The sequence below is a fragment of the Gigantopelta aegis genome, chromosome 6 (assembly GCF_016097555.1).
Source record: "Gigantopelta aegis isolate Gae_Host chromosome 6, Gae_host_genome, whole genome shotgun sequence".
Classification (NCBI taxonomy): domain Eukaryota; kingdom Metazoa; phylum Mollusca; class Gastropoda; order Neomphalida; family Peltospiridae; genus Gigantopelta; species Gigantopelta aegis.
The window spans coordinates 101139809-101162107 of NC_054704.1; the positions used below are offsets into that span (position 1 = coordinate 101139809).

Genomic DNA, 22299 nt, shown 5'->3' on the forward strand with positions numbered 1-22299 from the left:
AATAGAAATAACTTAATTAATCACGTGAAAAAAACATTAAAAATTGCATGCTTATTATATTAATTTAATCACAATGATATACTTGGTTATATATATTTTAATATCTTAATATTCCGATCCACATATCCATATAAAATATAAATTCATTATTTCGTTGATCTAGCTCAGTTATCTCCCTTACAATGAACTTTGATCATACTTTGTTTTTCTTCATCTATATATGCAGAACTGTCAAGCACTAGTAGTTAAAATGAGATGCTTGAAAATAGGGTTAATTAATGCATTGTGTAATACAAGAAAAACAATATTCTGTACATCAGCTTTATGTACAAATCATCATAATGAAAATGGAGCACCTAACAGAAAAAATAATATCCCATTTCCTATTTTGGATTTTAAAGTTGATAAGCATGGTGCAGACTTTATGCAAAATTATGAAGCATCAAAACATAAAGAGAACTTGTATTTGCAAATCTTACAGAAGTCTTTGGCTGGTGGAGGTGAAAAGGCAATCGAGAGACACACCAAAAGAAATAAGAAATTACTTGTACAAGATAGAATAAAACTCTTATTTGATGATTGTACAAAAGACTTTTTTGAAATGTCGCCCATTGCTGGATTGGGAATGGAATATGGTGACATTGCCAGAGCAGGAATTGTTATTGGTCAGTTTACATAGGGCCTATTTCTTTAAATTATCTCTAGTACCCTACTGATCCAACTGGAGAGGACTATAGGTCATCCTTCTGTCTGTCTGTCTTTCCGTCTGTCACACATATAGTTGTTCCGCAATACCTCAAGATATTGATTTGAATTTTTTGTTTTAAGTTTTATTATATACTTTATAGATTAAGTTTGGATTTCATGGCAATATACTAATTTTTTTTGCAGAGTTATGGCCCTTGAACATAGCAGATTTTAGGGCCTGTTAGGGGACATCCATGTATTGCTTTGACACTACTCTCACAATGTTTGTTTCTTTTAACCAGATTTTAGGGCCTGTTAGGTGACATCCATGTATTGCTTTGGTACAACTCTCACAATGTTTGTTTCTTTTAACCTGATTTTAGGGCCTGTTAGGTGACATCCATGTATTGCTTTGACACTACTCTCACAATGTTAGTTTCTTTTAACCTGATTTTAGTTACAGGTACATGTAGTATTCCAATCAAGGGGCGGGGACGTAGCCCAGTGGTAAAGTGCTCCCTTTATGTTGCATCAGTTTGGGATCGATCCCTGTCAGTGGGCCCCTTGAGCTATTTCTTGTTCCATTCAGGGCACCACGACTGGTATAGTGCATATAAAAGATCTATGTCAAAATTACCAAATGTTTGACATCCAATAGTCGATGATTAATAAATCAGTGTGATCTAGTGGTGTCATTACACAAAACAAACATTAACATTATTCCAGTTAAGTCTAGTATTTTAAAAAGCTGTTGTATATACTGTCCTGTCTGACAAACGTAATATAAAAAATCCTTCCCAAGTTGGTAGCATTAAATAAATGTCTGACAACTATTATTACACAGGTCTGGAACGAAAAACAAAATTTTGTTTTATTTAACAACACCACAAAAGCACATTGATTTTTTTTATTATAGGCTATTGGATGTGAAACATTTGGTAATTTTGACATATAATCTTAGAGAGGAAACCTGCTACATTTTTCCATTAGTAGCAAGGGATCTTTAATATGCACCAGCGCATAGGCAGGATAACACATACCATAGCCTTTGATATACCAGTGGTGGTGGACTGGGCCCTCCAAGGAAAACTGATCCTAGACTGACCATGCAACAGACAAATGCTTTACCACTGAGACACGTCCTGCCCCACACAGAGGTTTCACACCTATAGGTAAAAGCCATGGATTAACCAGTGTGCTGGGGTATCATTAAATAAACATTCCTTTTCTTTCAGAATTTTCTTCACATGTGGAAACTTTTTGTACTTTTCTTCAAATCTTAAAGCATTTATACAGTATATATATATATATATATATATATATATATATATTTCTGTAAACATATGGCTTCTCCTATAAGCACCGAATTACATAGTTGAAATTTAATTTTATATTGCAGCAATTGGTAAAATTGTTGGCAGGTACTGTCTTGTAGTAGCCAATGACGCCACTGTAAAGGGAGGTGTCGTATACCCCATTACTCTGAAGAAACAGTTACGAGCTCAGGAAATTGCCGTACAAAACCGTCTGCCTTGTGTTTATTTGGTTGATTCGGGAGGAGCGTTTCTTCCTTTGCAAGTGAGAACGTATGGCAATGTTAATCGTTTGTCTTAGTTAACATGTAAGACAATGTTTTTTTGTTTTAATTTACTTTCAACTGAAGATCTTAAATTCAAATTCATAAATAATGAGAGAGAGAGAGAGAGAGAGAGAGAGAGAGAGAGAGAGAGAGAGAGAGAGAGAGAGAGAGAGAGAGAGAGAGAGAGAGAGAGAGAGAGAGAGAGAGAGACAGAGAGAGAGAGAACGAAGAGAGGAAGAGAGAAAACGAAATGGAGATAGAGAGGGAGGAAAAGAGAGAGGGAGGAAAAGATCAAGGGAGAGAAATGGAGATAACAAGGACAATGGGGGGAGGGGGGCAGAGTGCAAAATATCAAAATGTTAAACTGCTTTCTTCCAGCCACATATTTAGACATGGTGTCTATGTTTTAAAAATAGGTGAATCGGATTTACCTGTGTACATGTTCATTGATGGCTTGTCATATGCAGCTACATATGGCCTGCATTTCAAATCAGAACCTGTTATGTTACATGTATTACCTACTGGCTAGTACATGTATTACCTACTGGCTAGTACATGTATTACCTACTGGCTAGTACATGTATTACCTACTGGCTAGTACATGTATTACCTACTGGCTAGTACATGTATTACCTACTGGCTAGTACATATATTATTACCTACTGGCTAGTACATGTATTACCTACTGGCTAGTACATGTATTACCTACTGGCTAGTACATGTATTACCTACTGGCTAGTACATATATTATTACCTACTGGCTAGTACATGTATTATTACCTACTGGCTAGTACATATATTATTACCTACTGGCTAGTACATGTATTACCTACTGGCTAGTACATGTATTACCTACTGGCTAGTACATGTATTACCTACTGGCTAGTACATGTATTACCTACTGGCTAGTACATGTATTACCTACTGGCTAGTACATGTATTACCTACTGGCTAGTACATATATTATTACCTACTGGCTAGTACATATATTATTACCTACTGGCTAGTACATGTATTACCTACTGGATAGTACATGTATTACCTACTGGCTAGTACATGTATTACCTACTGGCTAGTACATATATTATTACCTACTGGCTAGTACATGTATTACCTACTGGCTAGTACATGTATTACCTACTGGCTAGTATATGTACTTGAAGCTTGTTACATGTATTACCTACTGGCTAGTATATGTATTACCTACTGGCTAGTACATGTATTACCTACTGGCTAGTATATGTATTACCTACTGGCTAGTACATGTATTACCTACTGGCTAGTACATGTATTACCTACTGGCTAGTACATGTATTACCTACTGGCTAGTACATGTATTATTACCTACTGGCTAGTACATGTATTACCTACTGGCTAGTACATATATTATTACCTACTGGCTAGTACATGTACTACCTACTGGCTAGTACATGTATTACCTACTGGCTAGTACATGTATTACCTACTGGCTAGTACATGTATTACCTACTGGCTAGTACATGTATTATTACCTACTGGCTAGTACATGTATTACCTACTGGCTAGTACATATATTATTACCTACTGGCTAGTACATGTACTACCTACTGGCTAGTACATATATTATTACCTACTGGCTAGTACATGTATTACCTACTGGCTAGTACATGTATTACCTACTGGCTAGTACATGTATTACCTACTGGCTAGTACATATATTATTACCTACTGGCTAGTACATGTATTACCTACTGGCTAGTACATGTATTACCTACTGGCTAGTACATGTACTACCTACTGGCTAGTACATATATTATTACCTACTGGCTAGTACATGTATTAATACCTACTGGCTAGTACATATATTATTACCTACTGGCTAGTACATGTATTACCTACTGGCTAGTACATGTATTACCTACTGGCTAGTGCATGTATTACCTACTGGCTAGTGCATGTATTACCTACTGGCTAGTGCATGTATTACCTACTGGCTAGTACATGTATTACCTACTGGCTAGTACATGTATTACCTACTGGCTAGTACATGTATTACCTACTGGCTAGTACATGTATTACCTACTGGCTAGTACATATATTATTACCTACTGGCTAGTACATGTATTACCTACTGGCTAGTACATGTATTACCTACTGGCTAGTATATGTACTTGAAGCTTGTTACATGTATTACCTACTGGCTAGTATATGTATTACCTACTGGCTAGTATATGTATTACCTACTGGCTAGTACCTACTGGCTAGTATATGTATTACCTACTGGCTAGTACATGTATTACCTACTGGCTAGTACATGTATTACCTACTGGCTAGTACATGTATTACCTACTGGCTAGTACATATTATTACCTACTGGCTAGTACATGTATTACCTACTGGCTAGTACATGTATTATACTAGTACATGTATTACCTACTGGCTAGTACATGTATTATTACCTACTGGCTAGTACATGTACTACCTACTGGCAAGTACATATATTATTACCTACTGGCTAGTACATGTACTACCTACTGGCTAGTACATATATTATTACCTACTGGCTAGTACATGTATTACCTACTGGCTAGTACATGTATTACCTACTGGCTAGTACATGCACTACCTACTGGCTAGTACATATATTATTACCTACTGGCTAGTACATGTACTACCTACTGGCTAGTACATGTATTACCTACTGGCTAGTACATGCACTACCTCTTGGCTAGTACATATATTATTACCTACTGGCTAGTACATGTATTATTACCTACTGGCTAGTACATGCACTACCTACTGGCTAGTACATATATTATTACCTACTGGCTAGTACATGTATTATTACCTACTGGCTAGTACATGCACTACCTACTGGCTAGTACATATATTATTACCTACTGGCTAGTACATGTACTACCTACTGGCTAGTACATGTATTACCTACTGGCTAGTACATGCACTACCTCTTGGCTAGTACATATATTATTACCTACTGGCTAGTACATGTATTATTACCTACTGGCTAGTACATATATTATTACCTACTGGCTAGTACATGTATTATTACCTACTGGCTAGTACATGCACTACCTACTGGCTAGTACATATATTATTACCTACTGGCTAGTACATGCACTACCTACTGGCTAGTACATATATTATTACCTACTGGCTAGTACATGCACTACCTACTGGCTAGTACATGTATTATTACCTACTGGCTAGTACATGTATTATTACCTACTGGCTAGTACATGCACTACCTACTGGCTAGTACATGTATTATTACCTACTGGCTAGTACATGCACTACCTACTGGCTAGTACATGCACTACCTACTGGCTAGTACATATATTATTACCTACTGGCTAGTACATGTACTACCTACTGGCTAGTACATGTATTACCTACTGGCTAGTACATGTATTACCTACTGGCTAGTACATGTATTACCTACTGGCTAGTACATGTATTACCTACTGGCTAGTACATGTACTACCTACTGGCTAGTACATATATTATTACCTACTGGCTAGTACATGTACTACCTACTGGCTAGTACATGTATTACCTACTGGCTAGTACATGTACTACCTACTGGCTAGTACATATATTATTACCTACTGGCTAGTACATGTACTACCTACTGGCTAGTACATGTATTACCTACTGGCTAGTACATGTATTACCTACTGGCTAGTACATGTACTACCTACTGGCTAGTACATGTATTACCTACTGGCTAGTACATGTATTACCTACTGGCTAGTACATGTATTACCTACTGGCTAGTACATGTACTACCTACTGGCTAGTACATATATTATTACCTACTGGCTAGTACATGTACTACCTACTGGCTAGTACATGTATTACCTACTGGCTAGTACATGTATTACCTACTGGCTAGTACATGTACTACCTACTGGCTAGTACATGTATTACCTACTGGCTAGTACATGTATTACCTACTGGCTAGTACATGTATTACCTACTGGCTAGTACATGTATTACCTACTGGCTAGTACATGCATTACCTACTGGCTAGTACATGTATTACCTACTGGCTAGTACATGTATTATTACCTACTGGCTAGTACATGTATTACCTACTGGCTAGTACATGTATTACCTACTGGCTAGTACATGTATTATTACCTACTGGCTAGTACATATATTATTACCTACTGGCTAGTACATGTATTACCTACTGGCTAGTACATATATTATTACCTACTGGCTAGTACATGTATTACCTACTGGCTAGTACATGTATTACCTACTGGCTAGTACATGTATTATTACCTACTGGCTAGTACATATATTATTACCTACTGGCTAGTACATGTATTACCTACTGGCTAGTACATGTATTACCTACTGGCTAGTACATGTACTACCTACTGGCTAGTACATGTACTACCTACTGGCTAGTACATGTATTACCTACTGGCTAGTACATGTACTACCTACTGGCTAGTACATGTACTACCTACTGGCTAGTACATGTACTACCTACTGGCTAGTACATGTATTACCTACTGGCTAGTACATGTATTACCTACTGGCTAGTACATGTATTACCTACTGGCTAGTACATGTACTACCTACTGGCTAGTACATGTATTATTACCTACTGGCTAGTACATGTATTACCTACTGGCTAGTATATGTACTTGAAGCTTGTTACATGTATTACCTACTGGCTAGTACATGTATTACCTACTGGCTAGTACATGTATTACCTACTGGCTAGTACATGTATTACCTACTGGCTAGTACATGCACTACCTACTGGCTAGTACATATATTATTACCTACTGGCTAGTACATGTATTACCTACTGGCTAGTACATATATTATTACCTACTGGCTAGTACATGTACTACCTACTGGCTATAGTACATATATTATTGCCTACTGGCTAGTACATGCACTACCTACTGGCTAGTACATATGTTATTACCTACTGGCTAGTACATGCACTACCTACTGGCTAGTACATATATTATTACCTACTGGCTAGTACATGCACTACCTACTGGCTAGTACATATATTATTACCTACTGGCTAGTACATGTACTACCTACTGGCTAGTACATATATTATTACCTACTGGCTAGTACATGTACTACCTACTGGCTAGTACATATATTATTACCTACTGGCTAGTACATGTATTATTACCTACTGGCTAGTACATATATTATTACCTACTGGCTAGTACATGTATTATTACCTACTGGCTAGTACATATATTATTACCTACTGGCTAGTACATGTACTACCTACTGGCTAGTACATATATTATTACCTACTGGCTAGTACATGTATTATTACCTACTGGCTAGTACATATATTATTACCTACTGGCTAGTACATGTATTATTACCTACTGGCTAGTACATGTATTATTACCTTCTGGCTAGTACATGTACTACCTACTGGCTAGTACATATATTATTACCTACTGGCTAGTACATGTACTACCTACTGGCTAGTACATATATTATTACCTACTGGCTAGTACATGTATTATTACCTACTGGCTAGTACATATATTATTACCTACTGGCTAGTACATGTATTACCTACTGGCTAGTACATGTATTACCTACTGGCTAGTACATGTATTACCTACTGGCTAGTACATGTATTACCTACTGGCTAGTACATGTATTACCTACTGGCTAGTACATGTATTACCTACTGGCTAGTACATGTATTACCTACTGGCTAGTACATGTATTACCTACTGGCTAGTATATGTACTTGAAGCTTGTTACATGTATTACCTACTGGCTAGTACATGTATTACCTACTGGCTAGTACATGTACTTGAAGCTTGTTACATGTATTACCTACTGGCTAGTATATGTACTTGAAGCTTGTTACATGTATTTGCTTCTGCGTATTACTATTATTAATTATGATGTTCACTGTGATTCATATTTTGCAGTCTGAGATTTTCAATCCAGGTGGTCAAGCATTCTACAATGAGGCAGTAATGGGAGCTAAACAAATACCTCAGGTTATTTTTCAGTTTTATTTCAATTATTCAGCTTCTAACAGTAACAGAGCATACTGACTGGTTGCCTATCAGTGATATCACACTTTAGGCATCTTGTCAGTTTAATCACCTAAGACTTTCCCATGGGGCATAAGATTGATAACAATGGATCTCTAACTGAACACACCAAGATCTTCCAGGTTATTAAAAGGTTTCCATATTTATCCAGGTAAACCAAAACATACACCTGTTTACGTGAGATACAGAAACTATACATTTAAATGCACAGTGAAAAATGTCTGTGTTTCAATAAAAAAGAACTAGAAAAAAAGGTTTTGTCATTTTGAGGGGAGATGAAGCAGGAACCCAATGTCACCTCCCTTAGATATATATATATATATATATATATATACCCAATGTCACCTCCCTTAGATATATATACCCATATATATATACCCATATATATATATACCCAATGTCACCTCCCTTAGATATATATATATATATATATATATATATATATATATATATATATATGAACCTGGAAGAGAAGGATTAATTATAAGAAAATGTGAATATGCATGTCCAGAAATTAAGGTTTGGAGGTTCATGTCATCTTTTTTGGCTTTTGCATAGGTGCCAACAAGTTTCCCCACATCATAGTTCTCCCTTCTATCATATATTGGCCAGTCATACAATCCTAACAGGATTTATTTGGGTAGGGTTGTTGTTTGGGTACCTCCCTTCACCAATGAAAACACACAAGTTTTCCCCTCCACCTTATATATTGGCCAGTCTTACAATCCTAACAGGACTGACTATGGTGGGTGTTTGTTCAGGTGAGAGTATAAAACCTTCACTATACCAGTGAAGTTGCATACACACATGTTAATATTTAATTTTTAATTATTCACAAAGGTTGCAGTTGTGTGTGGAAGCTGCACTGCTGGCGGTGCCTATGTTCCCACAATGGCTGATGAAACTGTCATTGTACATAAGTCTGGAACGATCTTCCTCGGAGGCCCCCCTCTTGTTCAAGCAGCTACAGGAGAAGTTGTCACAGCAGAGGAGTTGGGTGGAGCAACACTTCACTGTAGGTAAGTTTAAAAAGTTTGTTTTGTTAACGACATCACTAAAGCATAATGATTTATTAATCATTGGCTATTGGAGGTCAAGAATTTGGTTATTTTGACATAGTCTAGGAGAGAAAACCTGCTGATCTTTTATATGCATGTTCCCACAGACAAGGCAGTGCATACCATGGCCTTTGTTATACCACTGGCTAGAACAAGAAATAGTCCAATGGGCCTATCGACAGGAATCGATCCTAGTAACTGTAGATGAGGAATTGACGTAGAATTTGTAAAACACATCATCACTTTTCATGAAGAAATAAAGTCTGCAGTGCGCAGATCCATTGCTGTACTTGCAGGGTTGCATGGGCTTGTATTATGAATAAGAACCCCTTGTAGTTTAAAGGTGTTCTTTTTGTCAAGTTGGGTAAAACTCAAAGGTGCCATAATTATTTCTACTGCCCCACTAATTATTTTGGGCCATTGCTCCTTTTTCCTTGTTAATAAAATATTTACCAGCATTATTACTCTTCTAGACACGTTCACAGTGATGTTGGGAATGTGTCTTGATGATGGGTGTGGGACAAATGTTTCAGCATGTATCATCCTGTCTGTGCCAGACTGTGGGGTGATGTTGGAAATGTGTGTTGATGATGGGTGTGGGACAAATGTTTCAGCATGTATCATCCTGTCTGTGCCAGACTGTGGGGTGACGTTGGAAGTGTGTGTTGATGATGGGCGTGGGACAAATGTTTCAGCATGTATCATCCTGTCTGTGCCAGACTGTGAGGTGATGTTGGAAGTGTGTGTTGATGATGGGCGTGGGACAAATGTTTCAGCATGTATCATCCTGTCTGTGCCAGACTGTGAGGTGATGTTGGGAATGTGTGTTGATGATGGGTGTGGGACAAATGTTTTAGCATGTATCATCCTGTCTGTGCCAGACTGTGAGGTGATGTTCGAAATGTGTGTTGATATGGGTGTGGGACAAATGTTTCAGCATGTATCATCCTGTCTGTGCCAGACTGTGAGGTGATGTTGGGAATGTGTGTTGATGATGGGTGTGGGACAAATGTTTCAGCATGTATCATCGTGTCTGTGCCAGACTGTGGGGTGATGTTGGAAATGTGTGGGGTGATGTTGGAAATGTGTGTTGATGATGGGTGTGGGACAAATGTTTCAGCATGTATCATCCTGTCTGTGCCAGACTGTGGGGTGATGTTGGGAATGTGTGTTGATGATGGGCGTGGGACAAATGTTTCAGCATGTATCATCCTGTCTGTGCCAGACTGTGGGGGTGATGTTGGAAATGTGTGTTGATAATGGGTGTGGGACAAATGTTTCAGCATGTATCATCCTGTCTGTGCCAGACTGTGTGGTGATGTTGGGAATGTGTGTTGATGATGGGTGTGGGACAAATGTTTCAGCATGTATCATCTTGTCTGTGCCAGACTGTGGGGGTTATGTTCAACAAATACTCTTCCAGCATTGCTGATCAGTGGAAAATGGTCAGGTGATCACTGTTGTGACTTGTAGAGTGGTCACTGTTGTGACTGGTACAGTGGTCACTGTTGTGACTGTGGTAGAGTGCTCACTGTTGGGACTGTGGTAGAGTGCTCACTGTTGTGACTGTGGTAGAGTGGTCACTGTTGGGACTGTGGTAGAGTGGTCACTGTTGGGATTGTAGTAGAGTGATCACTGTTGGGACTGTGGTAGAGTGATCACTGTTGGGACTGTGGTGGAGTGATCACTGTTGGGACTGTGGTAGAGTGATCATAATTGACACACGGAGCATACAGCAAATGCTGCATAAAATGCATGTTTTTTTATAATAAAATTATACTTTTTGCTTCTGTCTCATTCTTGACAATATTGCAGATTGTAAATTCCTCATTTTTAAGAATTATAATATAAATCATAAAGTTTATCCTTGTTTGTCGTAAATCTTCCACACTGCTGTTAGAAAGGGAATACCTCCAGTTTAATAATTAATGTAATTTTGAGACTTATTTCTAGAACTGCTCACTTTCTGTCATTTGCTTCCAGCTTAGTACAACCTGAGAAGCAAAGATTTTGCTTCCTACTCCACAAGCCTTGCAGTGAGTTATATGATGAAATGCCTTCTGTGGACCTATTGGTTTTATTTCTTCCCAACCAGTGCCACATGATTGGTTCACCAAAGGCTACTGTATATAAAAGATTCCTTATTGCTTTTTGGTAACCCACCAGGTGAAAGCAGTCTTCAGTTTGTGAGCACCTAGAACATGTGTTGCAGTAACCCACCAGGTGAAAGCAGTCTTCAGTTTGTGAGCACCTAGAACAGGTGTTGCAGTAACCCACCAGGTGAAAGCAGTCTTCAGTTTGTGAGCATCTAGAGCAGGTGCTGCAGTAACCCACCAGGTGAAAGCAGTCTTCAGTTTGTGAGCACCTAGAACAGGTGTTGCAGTATCCCACCAGGTGAAAGCAGTCTTCAGTTTGTGAGCACCTAGAACAGGTGTTGCAGTAACCCACCAGGTGAAAGCAGTCTTCAGTTTGTGAGCACCTAGAGCAGGTGCTGCAGTAACCCACCAGGTGAAAGCAGTCTTCAGTTTGTGAGCACCTAGAACAGGTGTTGCAGTAACCCACCAGGTGAAAGCAGTCTTCAGTTTGTGAGCACCTAGAGCAGGTGCTGCAGTAACCCACCAGGTGAAAGCAGTCTTCAGTTTGTGAGCACCTAGAACAGGTGTTGCAGTAACCCACCAGGTGAAAGCAGTCTTCAGTTTGTGAGCACCTAGAGCAGGTGCTGCAGTAACCCACCAGGTGAAAGCAGTCTTCAGTTTGTGAGCACCTAGAACAGGTGTTGCAGTAACCCACCAGGTGAAAGCAGTCTCCAGTTTGTGAGCATCTAGAGCAGGTGTTGCAGTAACTCACCAGGTGAAAGCAGTCTTCAGTTTGTGAGCACCTAGAACAGGTGTTGCAGTATCCCACCAGGTGAAAGCAGTGTTCAGTTTGTGAGCATCTAGAACAGGTGTTGCAGTAACCCACCAGGTGAAAGCAGTCTTCAGTTTGTGAGCACCTAGAGCAGGTGCTGCAGTAACCCACCAGGTGAAAGCAGTCTTCAGTTTGTGAGCACCTAGAACATGTGTTGCAGTAACCCACCAGGTGAAAGCAGTCTTCAGTTTGTGAGCATCTAGAGCAGGTGCTGCAGTAACCCACCAGGTGAAAGCAGTCTTCAGTTTGTGAGCACCTAGAACAGGTGTTGCAGTAACCCACCAGGTGAAAGCAGTGTTCAGTTTGTGAGCATCTAGAGCAGGTGTTGCAGTAACTCACCAGGTGAAAGCAGTCTTCAGTTTGTGAGCACCTAGAGCAGGTGTTGCAGTAACTCACCAGGTGAAAGCAGTCTTCAGTTTGTGAGCACCTAGAGCAGGTGTTGCAGTAACCCACCAGGTGAAAGCAGTCTTCAGTTTGTGAGCATCTAGAGCAGGTGCTGCAGTAACTCACCAGGTGAAAGCAGTCTTCAGTTTGTGAGCATCTAGAGCAGGTGCTGCAGTAACCCACCAGGTGAAAGCAGTCTTCAGTTTGTGAGCATCTAGAGCAGGTGCTGCAGTAACCCACCAGGTGAAAGCAGTCTTCAGTTTGTGAGCATCTAGAGCAGGTGCTGCAGTAACCATGTGTTAGACTCTATAAAGCTGTGGATTAAAATGTTCTCAGATGTGATATAACATTCAACATTCCTTTCCTGTCCTGGAGTGATGAAAACAAATTATCATGATGAATATTGGTAGTATCGTAGTTATATCGTGGTTTTGGGGTGTTAACTGTATTTAGACAGTGGCATGAGACAAAGTTTTAAACTGTTACGTTAAACCACAGTAAACCTGCACAGCTTTTAGGCCACCACCATCCACTGTAGTTATTTCCCAAACTGGAATCACTGTTAAAGCACATGCAATATTAAAGAAAAAACCACCGTATTGTGGTACAAGATGTTTTTATTGTACATATTTTTTATCAGAGTTAGTGGCTGTACAGACTACTTTGCTGAGACAGAACCGGAAGCTTTTGAGATGGCTCGAGATATAGTGACAAGTTTGAATCTGCCTGCCCCACCACCACCACCCTGCACCCCGGTGGATCCTCTCTATGACCCAGATGAACTGTCAGGACTGGTGCCTGTGCAAAACCAACACCAAATGAATATGCATGAGGTATCCCTTTCATTAAGATTCTAAAACTGCTTACTTTATATTCATACACTAATGAATATGCATGAGGTATTTCTCATAAACATTATGAAATTGGTTATACTATATATGGTTTTTAAAAATTAATGTTAAATATCTGGCATGAGACTCTTTATTTTCTTTACAATTTGTTAATTAATATTGCAATTAAATTGATGTATGTATTCATCTTTCTTGACATTGCATTAAGATAATTATTTTAATCTCTCTTTTATCTTCATAAACAAATATCTGAAGTAATGCATTAATAGTTTTTAAAAAGAAACTATTGTATATACATGTATTATATTTTTAAAGCTGACACAAACCTGTTAGAACCACACAAATGTAGATGATGTTAATGAGATGAATGGTGAAACTGCAGTATTTCCCTTTCAGCATGCGACTACTTGTTATGACCGTGCTCCACGCTGGCTGTCAGTTGAGCTATCTCGGTATCAACCGAGCCCGGGGTACACGGAACCTTTAGTGCCTGCTGGCTAATCATCTCCTATTTGGGGTCATACACTCAGGAGACACACCCATAATCGCACCTGTGAAGTGGGTGAAACTGTGTGTGTGGCCTTACACCTCCACATTGTGCCTAGCAGTGCACTCACTCTGGGTTGGAGCCAGTACTGGAATGAAAAATTCCCTTTAAAAAATATTTTTAGCTTAAAACTCTTACATATAATGTTTTTAAATCTGATGATTAACTTTTCTTGACACGTTTCCTAGGTGATTGCCAGGGTGGTGGATGGCAGCAGATTCCAGGAATTTAAGAAACTCTTTGGACCCACTTTGTTAACGGGATTCGCTTACATCTGTGGGTAAGAACACATAATATATACATGTAGTTGTTTGGGGGTTTTGGGGTTTTTTTTTTTTGGGGGGGGGGTCATTAGTCACATATACTCTGTTTACAATTAACTGCCCCAATCCAGGGAAAAAGGGACAGGTGGTCTACATGACCCATGAATGTTGTGTTAATAGGATTCACTTACATCTGTGGGTAAGAACATATAGGGTCGTATATTTACAAAGCTTGTTTTACGTCTTACACACATATAACTACTTACATTTGCAATGCTTAAACATATATCTACATACATTTGCAATACTTAAACATATATCTACATACATTTGCAATGCTTAAACATATATCTACATACATTTGCAATGCTTAAACATATATCTACATACATTTGCAATGCTTAAACATATATCTACATACATTTGCAATGCTTAAACATATATCTACATACATTTGCAATGCGTATACATATATCTACATACATTTGCAATGCTTAAACATATATCTACATACATTTGCAATGCTTAAACATATATCTACATACATTTGTAATGCTTAAACACTTCCGTTTAAGAAAAATAGGATTCATAAATTCAAGCCATTTATATTGATTTTAATAATTAAATTATGACATATAAGTGAAAAAATACCAATTTATATTTTATTGTTAAAAATGTTCCATCACATTATTTGTTTTATTTCTATTTCTTAACCTGATCTGTTCCTTATGGATGAGTAGATCAGCAGTTTGGCAGGGCTTCTAGACTATGATAGTCCCACTCCTATGGCTAGTGATATTCAATGTTGGGCTTGTAAATAACTACTATTGCCTTACCCAAGGGCTAGTGAAAATATTTTATCAAACGTTGCAGTTAAGTCTATTTTGTAAATGTGAATATCCTGCCCCCCCCCCCCCACCCCCCAATGTTAGTGTTTTTAAACTCCATCTCCCTCTTTAGGTGAGATTTTACTATTTACTATCATTTAGTAAAATTGTATTAACTTAAAGTAAAGTTGGGCTAGTGAATTTTTAATCCTGGCAAGTAAATTTTAAAAATCAAGGATCCCATGGCTAGTGGATTTTATACAAATTCTAAAACCCCGGACTTTAGTTAAGTATTTCTGAAAAGGCGTAAAACATAAAAACGTTTCCTAATTGAATTCTGACCATTATAATGGGTGATTCTTTGATTACTATTTAAACTTTAGTTACTTAAGGTTTCTAAAACTGTGTACGTTGTTCCTAATTGATTGATAGTCAAAGTTTTTTTGTGTGTATACAATGCCATATTTACATTTGGTTACAGTTAGGGTTCTTCAGAATTGATCACATGACCAACTAGGCATAAATAATAATTAAGGTGCCATCCCCCCTCCCCCCCCCCCCCCCCCCACCCCCACCCCATATGTTCAGTTCTGGAATAGCCTTTGGGTTAAAGCTTCAAGTTCATATACAGTGAAACCTCCTCTAGTGGCCACCTTATATTTAGCAGTTGCATGTCTTAATTAAAGGCCAATTTTATGTTGTTCTAGGTATAGTTTGATAATGGTTTAATTGTTGAAAGAAATGTTTCCTCACCTCCATAAAAGCAACAGCTAATTTTCTTTTGTGCTATGGAGTCGTTAAACATTCATTCATTAATTCAATTCAATTCAGTTCAGTTCAATCATTTATTCATTTATTCAAGCAATCATAGCTGTGTCATTCTTGTCTGAATTTGTATTTGTTGCTTACAGACATCTAGTGGGCATTGTAGCTAATCAAGGGGAGCTAACTGAAGTTGCAGCTGTAAAAGGTTGTCACTTTGTTCAGATGTGTGCGGAGCGACACATTCCACTGATATTTCTTCAGAACACAGTTCCAGACATCCAGTCGAAAATCCACGCTCAGAACACAGGTATTGTGATGTGTTATCGTAAATTGCTTCATACAAGTCACATGATTTCTATTTCAGGGTTGAAAATTAGCAGTTGCCTGGTCACCCGTGGCGACCTTTATTGGCTAAGGGCGAGTAAGAATTTTACAAAGATAGTCCATTGGGCGACTATCGATTTTAGTGTCTGGCGAGTATGGTACCAGTTGAAAATGAAAGACACTGAAACTGAATCAGATGTGACAAAACACATGCGTGTCTGTGTTGGCACGAACTATAGATCTATATGTGGATATTGGCTGGGTCTTTCGAAAAATGGCACTCAAATTGTATTGCAGACACTGCATACATTTTTTAAATCTGGAAGTCTTCGGTTTATTGGAATGGACTAAATACGCCATAATTATCTAGTGTAGCTACTAGTTGACAATTGTTATTCAATGTTATTATAAAAAGGAATCATATTTAATTAGCTTACATTATTCTGGAACAAATCAAATTCTATTTTGTAGTTTTAACTCACACTAAAGTGAGCGCATGCGCACACATAAAAATAACAATGACATTTTCCATTACTGCAGGGCTTATTCCCAAGGTTAATTAATTGATTGTCGTTGTCGGTATTGTTTTAAGTTTAAAGCGATTTACATGAAATAAGATCAGATCAGATCTAAAGTCTTGTCACCAAGACTTACATGATGACATAACCGATCAAATATTACTGTAATAAACAATAAGAACGTTTTTATATTTTGTAATATGATAACTAAGTACATCGCATATTTTGGTAAAATATTTTTTTACAGATTTTTTACAGATTTATTCAGAGACAATGCGAGTCGAGCTGCACATCTTGGCTGTTGTGGCATTTTGTCTTCACCCCATATTAAAAACTAGATTTAATCTCAATAATTTGTAAAGAAAATGTTTTTTATATATATATACTGGATTTCTTTTTCAAAACATGTTATTTGAGTTACCGGCGTCATGGTTAGGCCATCGGTCTACAGGTTGGTATGTACTGGGTTCGGATCCCAGTCGAGGCATGGGATTTTTAATCCAGATACTGACTCCAAACCCTGAGTGAGTGCTCCATAAGGCTCAATGGGTAGGTGTAAACTACTTGCACCGACCAGTGATCCATAACTGGTTCAACAAACACCATGGTTTGTGCTATCCTGTCTGTGGGAAGTGCAAATAAAAGATCCCTTGCTGCTAATCGGAAAGAGTAGCCCATGTAGTGGCGACAGTGGGTTTCCTCTCAAAATCTGTTTGGTCCTTAAACCATGTGTCTGACACCATATAACCGTAAATAAAATGTGTTGAGTGCGTCGTTAAATAAAACATTTCTTTCTTTTGTTATTTGAGTTGATATGGATTTAACACTTAAGAACATGTTTTTATATGAACTTTAACTTTATTCATTATGAAATTACATGCCTATTCATCGGTTTCCTTTTGAAGCAAATGGACTATATACAGTGAACACATGGTTATTATTCAACAAAGAATATTGTAATTTTTATTTTGGCTGTGCCATTAAATTTCAATGAGATAATTGGAGGACTAGTTGAATTTGAGAAGGGCCAGTAAGATTTGTCTTCAACTGGCCCTGCTGGCGACCATGGTTTGCATGTTAATTTTCAACCCTGCTATTTGTATGGGAAACACTTTTTTGGTTCCATGCATTGTGATCATCAGAACCCATGGGAAATAGTTTTTCTGTAATCATGGTGATCATCCGTCCCAGGCCCCATTACTGTTCCTGACAGAGCTGGGACCTGTGAGGGATGTACCTAAAACCATAAGGCTAAAGGACAAGTAAACAAAAATCAAGATCAAGAATCATGGTGATGGTGGATTATAATGCATGATAATGGGTAATGGAGTTTTCTGCTGTGATTTTGCTGACATGCTACCAACGTGCTTCCAGAATTTTTTTTCTTTTTTTTTTTCTTTTTTGTGTGTGCAATTTTGCCAATATGCTACCAACACAGTATCGAAAATGAGAGTTTCCATGAAATCCTGTGGCACATGTCTGTCTGAAGCAAGATGGGACACAGGAGCAATCCTTTACATGGAATTATTTCACTATGCATTTATGATCCATTCAGTGCATTTGAAAATGTCCATGCATTTCTCTTATATGGATAGTTTTTAATTGATAATGTTGATTGTTAAGTACAGTGGGCTTTATCTAAATTGAATAAATATTTGATAGACTAAGGACTGGTTTATATAGTTACAAATTTGAAGGCTTTCTCACAACACCCTAATATATTGGCTTTTAGTTGTCAAATGCATTAGTTGTATCACAAATCAGTTTGACTAGAATATTAATCTGCCTTGTCAGATATTAACATTTAACTTGATCTTGATTTAAACATGTAATTTCTTTAACAAAGATTTCTGCAGCTGACTAACCATGTTGTAACTGACATTTACCTGTGACATATAAATCATAATTTTATTGTTGGTTTTAGGCATTTCGCTGAGTCAGCAATTGAAGGCCCAGGCAGCCATGTTGTCCGTTGTGAGTTGTGCTGCGGTGCCTAAGATCACCATCATTGTTGGAAATGGACTTGGATATACTCATTATGTTATGGTATGTGTTTATGAATATTACGCAAAAATCTTTTTGTAAACCGGAAAGTGTTGGGGGTTTTTTGTGGGGTTTTTTTCTCAGAATAGTAGCAGCAGTTCCGTCCGACTGCTTGGTTTATAGGGTCAAAGCTTCCTGGGAATTAGGTTAAAATATTAAAACGTTTTAGTCTGTGATCATTGAATCTTCAGCTGACTTTTTATAATGAAATATTTATTAACTAATATTGTATGGTCTGTTACAAGAATCAAGAAAGTTGGGATGCAATGTTTGTAACATACTGACCTTGGTGATGTAACATTTAGACATGAGATTGTGGCAAAGTAAAAAAAAAAGTCTGGTTTAGATGCAATATACTTTTTGTCAGCACAAACATTTGTAGTAATACCCTTCACCTCACATATTTTATACATTCAACTTTGGCATTTTCTCATTTCAGGGTGGACGAGCTGTGAATCCAAATTTTTTATTCACGTGGCCAAATGCTGTTACTGGTATGATGGAGCCAGAAGCATTGGCAAAGTTGATCACTCAGGTTAGATTCAGCTGAACACCTCTTGTTGGTGCTAGTTTAGACAATACTTAGGTCTTTTTGGGTATGTATCAGATAAGATATTAATTTTGTGGTTTATTGTAAATACAATACTTTATTTATTCCATGTGCAGCATATATCTTCTAACTGACAGATTCAAGTTTACACTTCAAACACTGAACTAGGAATTTAAAAAAAAATCAAAATTTTAGTAGTCCGGTTGGCAGCAGTAGATTTGTTCTCTCATGCATAATAATTACCTAGACTGGAAACTTGAGTGTTTGAACCCTCTCTCCTAATCTCATTTGAACAAAGTCCTAGGCCCTTGAATATAAAACTTTAGAGTCTACACTCAAATCTGTAATGTCCTTGCAATATATAAAATCCACATTAAAATCTCAGACTCTGTTAGCATCTTAGGTCTAGACCATAAACGTTTTGTAATCGTGGGTCCTGTGCTTTTTCATGCAAAAATCAAAAGCGAATTCTTAAATATAACAGACCTGCCAACACAATTTTTTCAAAATAACCCAATCTCATAGAAAATCTGATTAAACATTCAGTAAGGTGATACAAGACACTTAGCTGGTCTGATTATGACTGACAAATAACAGAAGATCATTAAAGACTGTATTGCGTTTATTCATTAATATGGAAGTTGACTGAATAAAACTTGATTTTAATTTCTCCAAGGAAAAACTGGAGTCTACAACTACAGAGGAAGCTGTTGCCCTCCAGACCAAACTGACGGAAAGATACACGTCAGAGATGTCTACCGCATTCACATCGGCCAGAGTCCTAGATGATGGGATAATACTGCCTCAGGACACAAGAAAGGTGAGTTCACTCCTTGCTGGTTTTTGTTTCATGAGAGAGAGAGAGAGAGAGAGAGAGAGAGAGAGAGAGAGGGAGAGAGGGAGGGAGGGAGGGAGGGAGGGGGAGGAAGAGAGACAGGCAAAGACTAAGGTTTCAAGCATGTCTGTCACAGGCCAGGTCTCTGGATAGCCCATTGGTCTGGGACAGAGTTGCACTGGAGCTAAAGCAAATGTAAAACCAGAGCCCATGTTTATATCTGTAATGATGTCACATGCCTGCGATTTGACTGGTGTTTCCATGATATTAAATTCTCAAGAGTTTGAGTGTAGACTTTAAAAGTTTTATAAGCTTGGATCCAGTAGTGTTTTCAGAAGGAATAGCACCTGCAGATGATGTAGTACGATGTGTTTACTGATTCAATAATATAATGAATGCCAACTTTCAGGAAGGGATTTAAAACAAACAAAAAACACTTTGGAATTAATGGTCAGTTAAAAACTGTACATGTCAATGTTCTTTGTTGAAAAGTTCACAATAACATCCGACAAGTGTCATATGTCACAAGTTTTTCCAAATTTATATCTTATAAATTTATATTCCTTTTCATGTGTATATTTGAGCAATAAATTCAATACATTATTATTTAATAAAACCAGACTTTATAACTTTTATGTCTTTCTTTAATTTGACAATTCAGTCTTTTTGGTCTCACCTTTGTGAAGTAAAACAGCCAGATAAAGGTATTGCATTTCTGCTGTGTTTTTGCATTAAAGTTTAAATGTTAAAAGTGTTACGTAAAGATCAATTTATCACAGACTATAAGGTCAGTGAAACTTGGTTTATAGTTGCATCTGTTGATGTTCATCACAGTGCTCAGAAAACGTTTATGATAGGCATTCTTGTTTAATAGATCCAGACTCTTTACATCGTTCTTGATTAGATAACTGAGCATGAGTTTGAAGTCATTGTTTTCAATACATCTGGTATTTTTTGCAGGTTATTGGTCAGTGTCTGATGATTGTCAAAGCTTACCTGCCTCTGGTGCAGACAGACTATTCAGTATTGAGACTGTAAAAAGTTATCTACCTTATTTCCCAGCCCTCACATAACTTGTGGCTAGTGCTCTATGTATTATAGTATGGTAACACAGATGAATAGTTCCACTAGCCCAGACCAAAAATTAACTTGCAGCGACCGAGGACGAGTGGATTTGTCAAACCCCGATTATTATATAGTTAAAACTTAAATCTAGTTTGTAGTATCAGTATACAGTAATGGTTACAAGTGTCACGATGTCTCAGGTTTAAAAATCAGCATCATGTTTTCATCAAGGTCTAGTAAAAACAATGTGATAAGATTATATATAATATCCATACTCTACTTGTCTGAAAGTGACATAGTGCAATTGTTCTCTTGATAATAACTTTTACACAGAGCATATTTCAATTATTTGTATATTTTAAAATTATATCTGTCATATGAGTGAATGTGCGTTGAGCTGCGGTTAGGCACCTCCATACACGTAGTCTGGCCGAGCTTATTGGTCTTCAGCAGTCACCCATATTAGTCCAGCCTCTACCCTTTGACCAATCCAGCTTGGGTGACCCACAGTCATCCATATTAGTCCAGCCTTTACCCTTTGACCAATCCAGCTTGGGTGACCCACAGTGATCCATATTAGTCCAGCCTCTACCCTTTGACCAATCCAGCTTGGGTGACCCACAGTGATCCATATTAGTCCAGCCTTTACCCTTTGACCAATCCAGCTTGGGTGACCCACAGTCACCCATATTAGTCCAGCCTTTACCCTTTGACCAATCCAGCTTGGGTGACCCACAGTCACCCATATTAGTCCAGCCTTTACCCTTTGACCAATCCAGCTTGGGTGACCCACAGTGATCCATATTAGTCCAGCCTTTACCCTTTGACCAATCCAGCTTGGGTGACCCACAGTCACCCATATTAGTCCAGCCTTTACCCTTTGACCAATCCAGCTTGGGTGACCCACAGTGATCCATATTAGTCCAGCCTTTACCCTTTGACCAATCCAGCTTGGGTGACCCACAGTGATCCATATTAGTCCAGCCTTTACCCTTTGACCAATCCAGCTTGGGTGACCCACAGTC

The 22299-nt window shown here is 38.0% G+C and overlaps 1 protein-coding gene across 2 annotated transcripts; it reads left to right on the plus strand.

The window, feature by feature from the left end:
- The first annotated feature begins 193 nt into the window (after positions 1–193).
- On the plus strand, positions 194–21304 carry LOC121376401 (biotin-dependent 3-methylcrotonyl-coenzyme A carboxylase beta1 subunit-like). 2 transcript variants are annotated; one of them, XM_041504260.1, is made up of 11 exons: positions 194–665; positions 2087–2265; positions 8209–8280; positions 9178–9356; positions 13327–13519; positions 14273–14364; positions 16086–16246; positions 18706–18827; positions 19264–19359; positions 20051–20194; positions 21170–21304. In XM_041504260.1, exons 1-11 carry the CDS (start codon positions 221–223, stop codon positions 21245–21247), a joined length of 1761 nt encoding a protein of 586 aa, XP_041360194.1. In that variant the 5' UTR covers positions 194–220; the 3' UTR covers positions 21248–21304. The 2 variants fall into 2 exon arrangements, with proteins under 2 accessions (XP_041360194.1, XP_041360193.1); XM_041504259.1 differs by lacking the exon at positions 21170–21304 and having other exon boundaries at positions 20051–20372.
- The last annotated feature ends 995 nt before the right edge of the window (positions 21305–22299 follow it).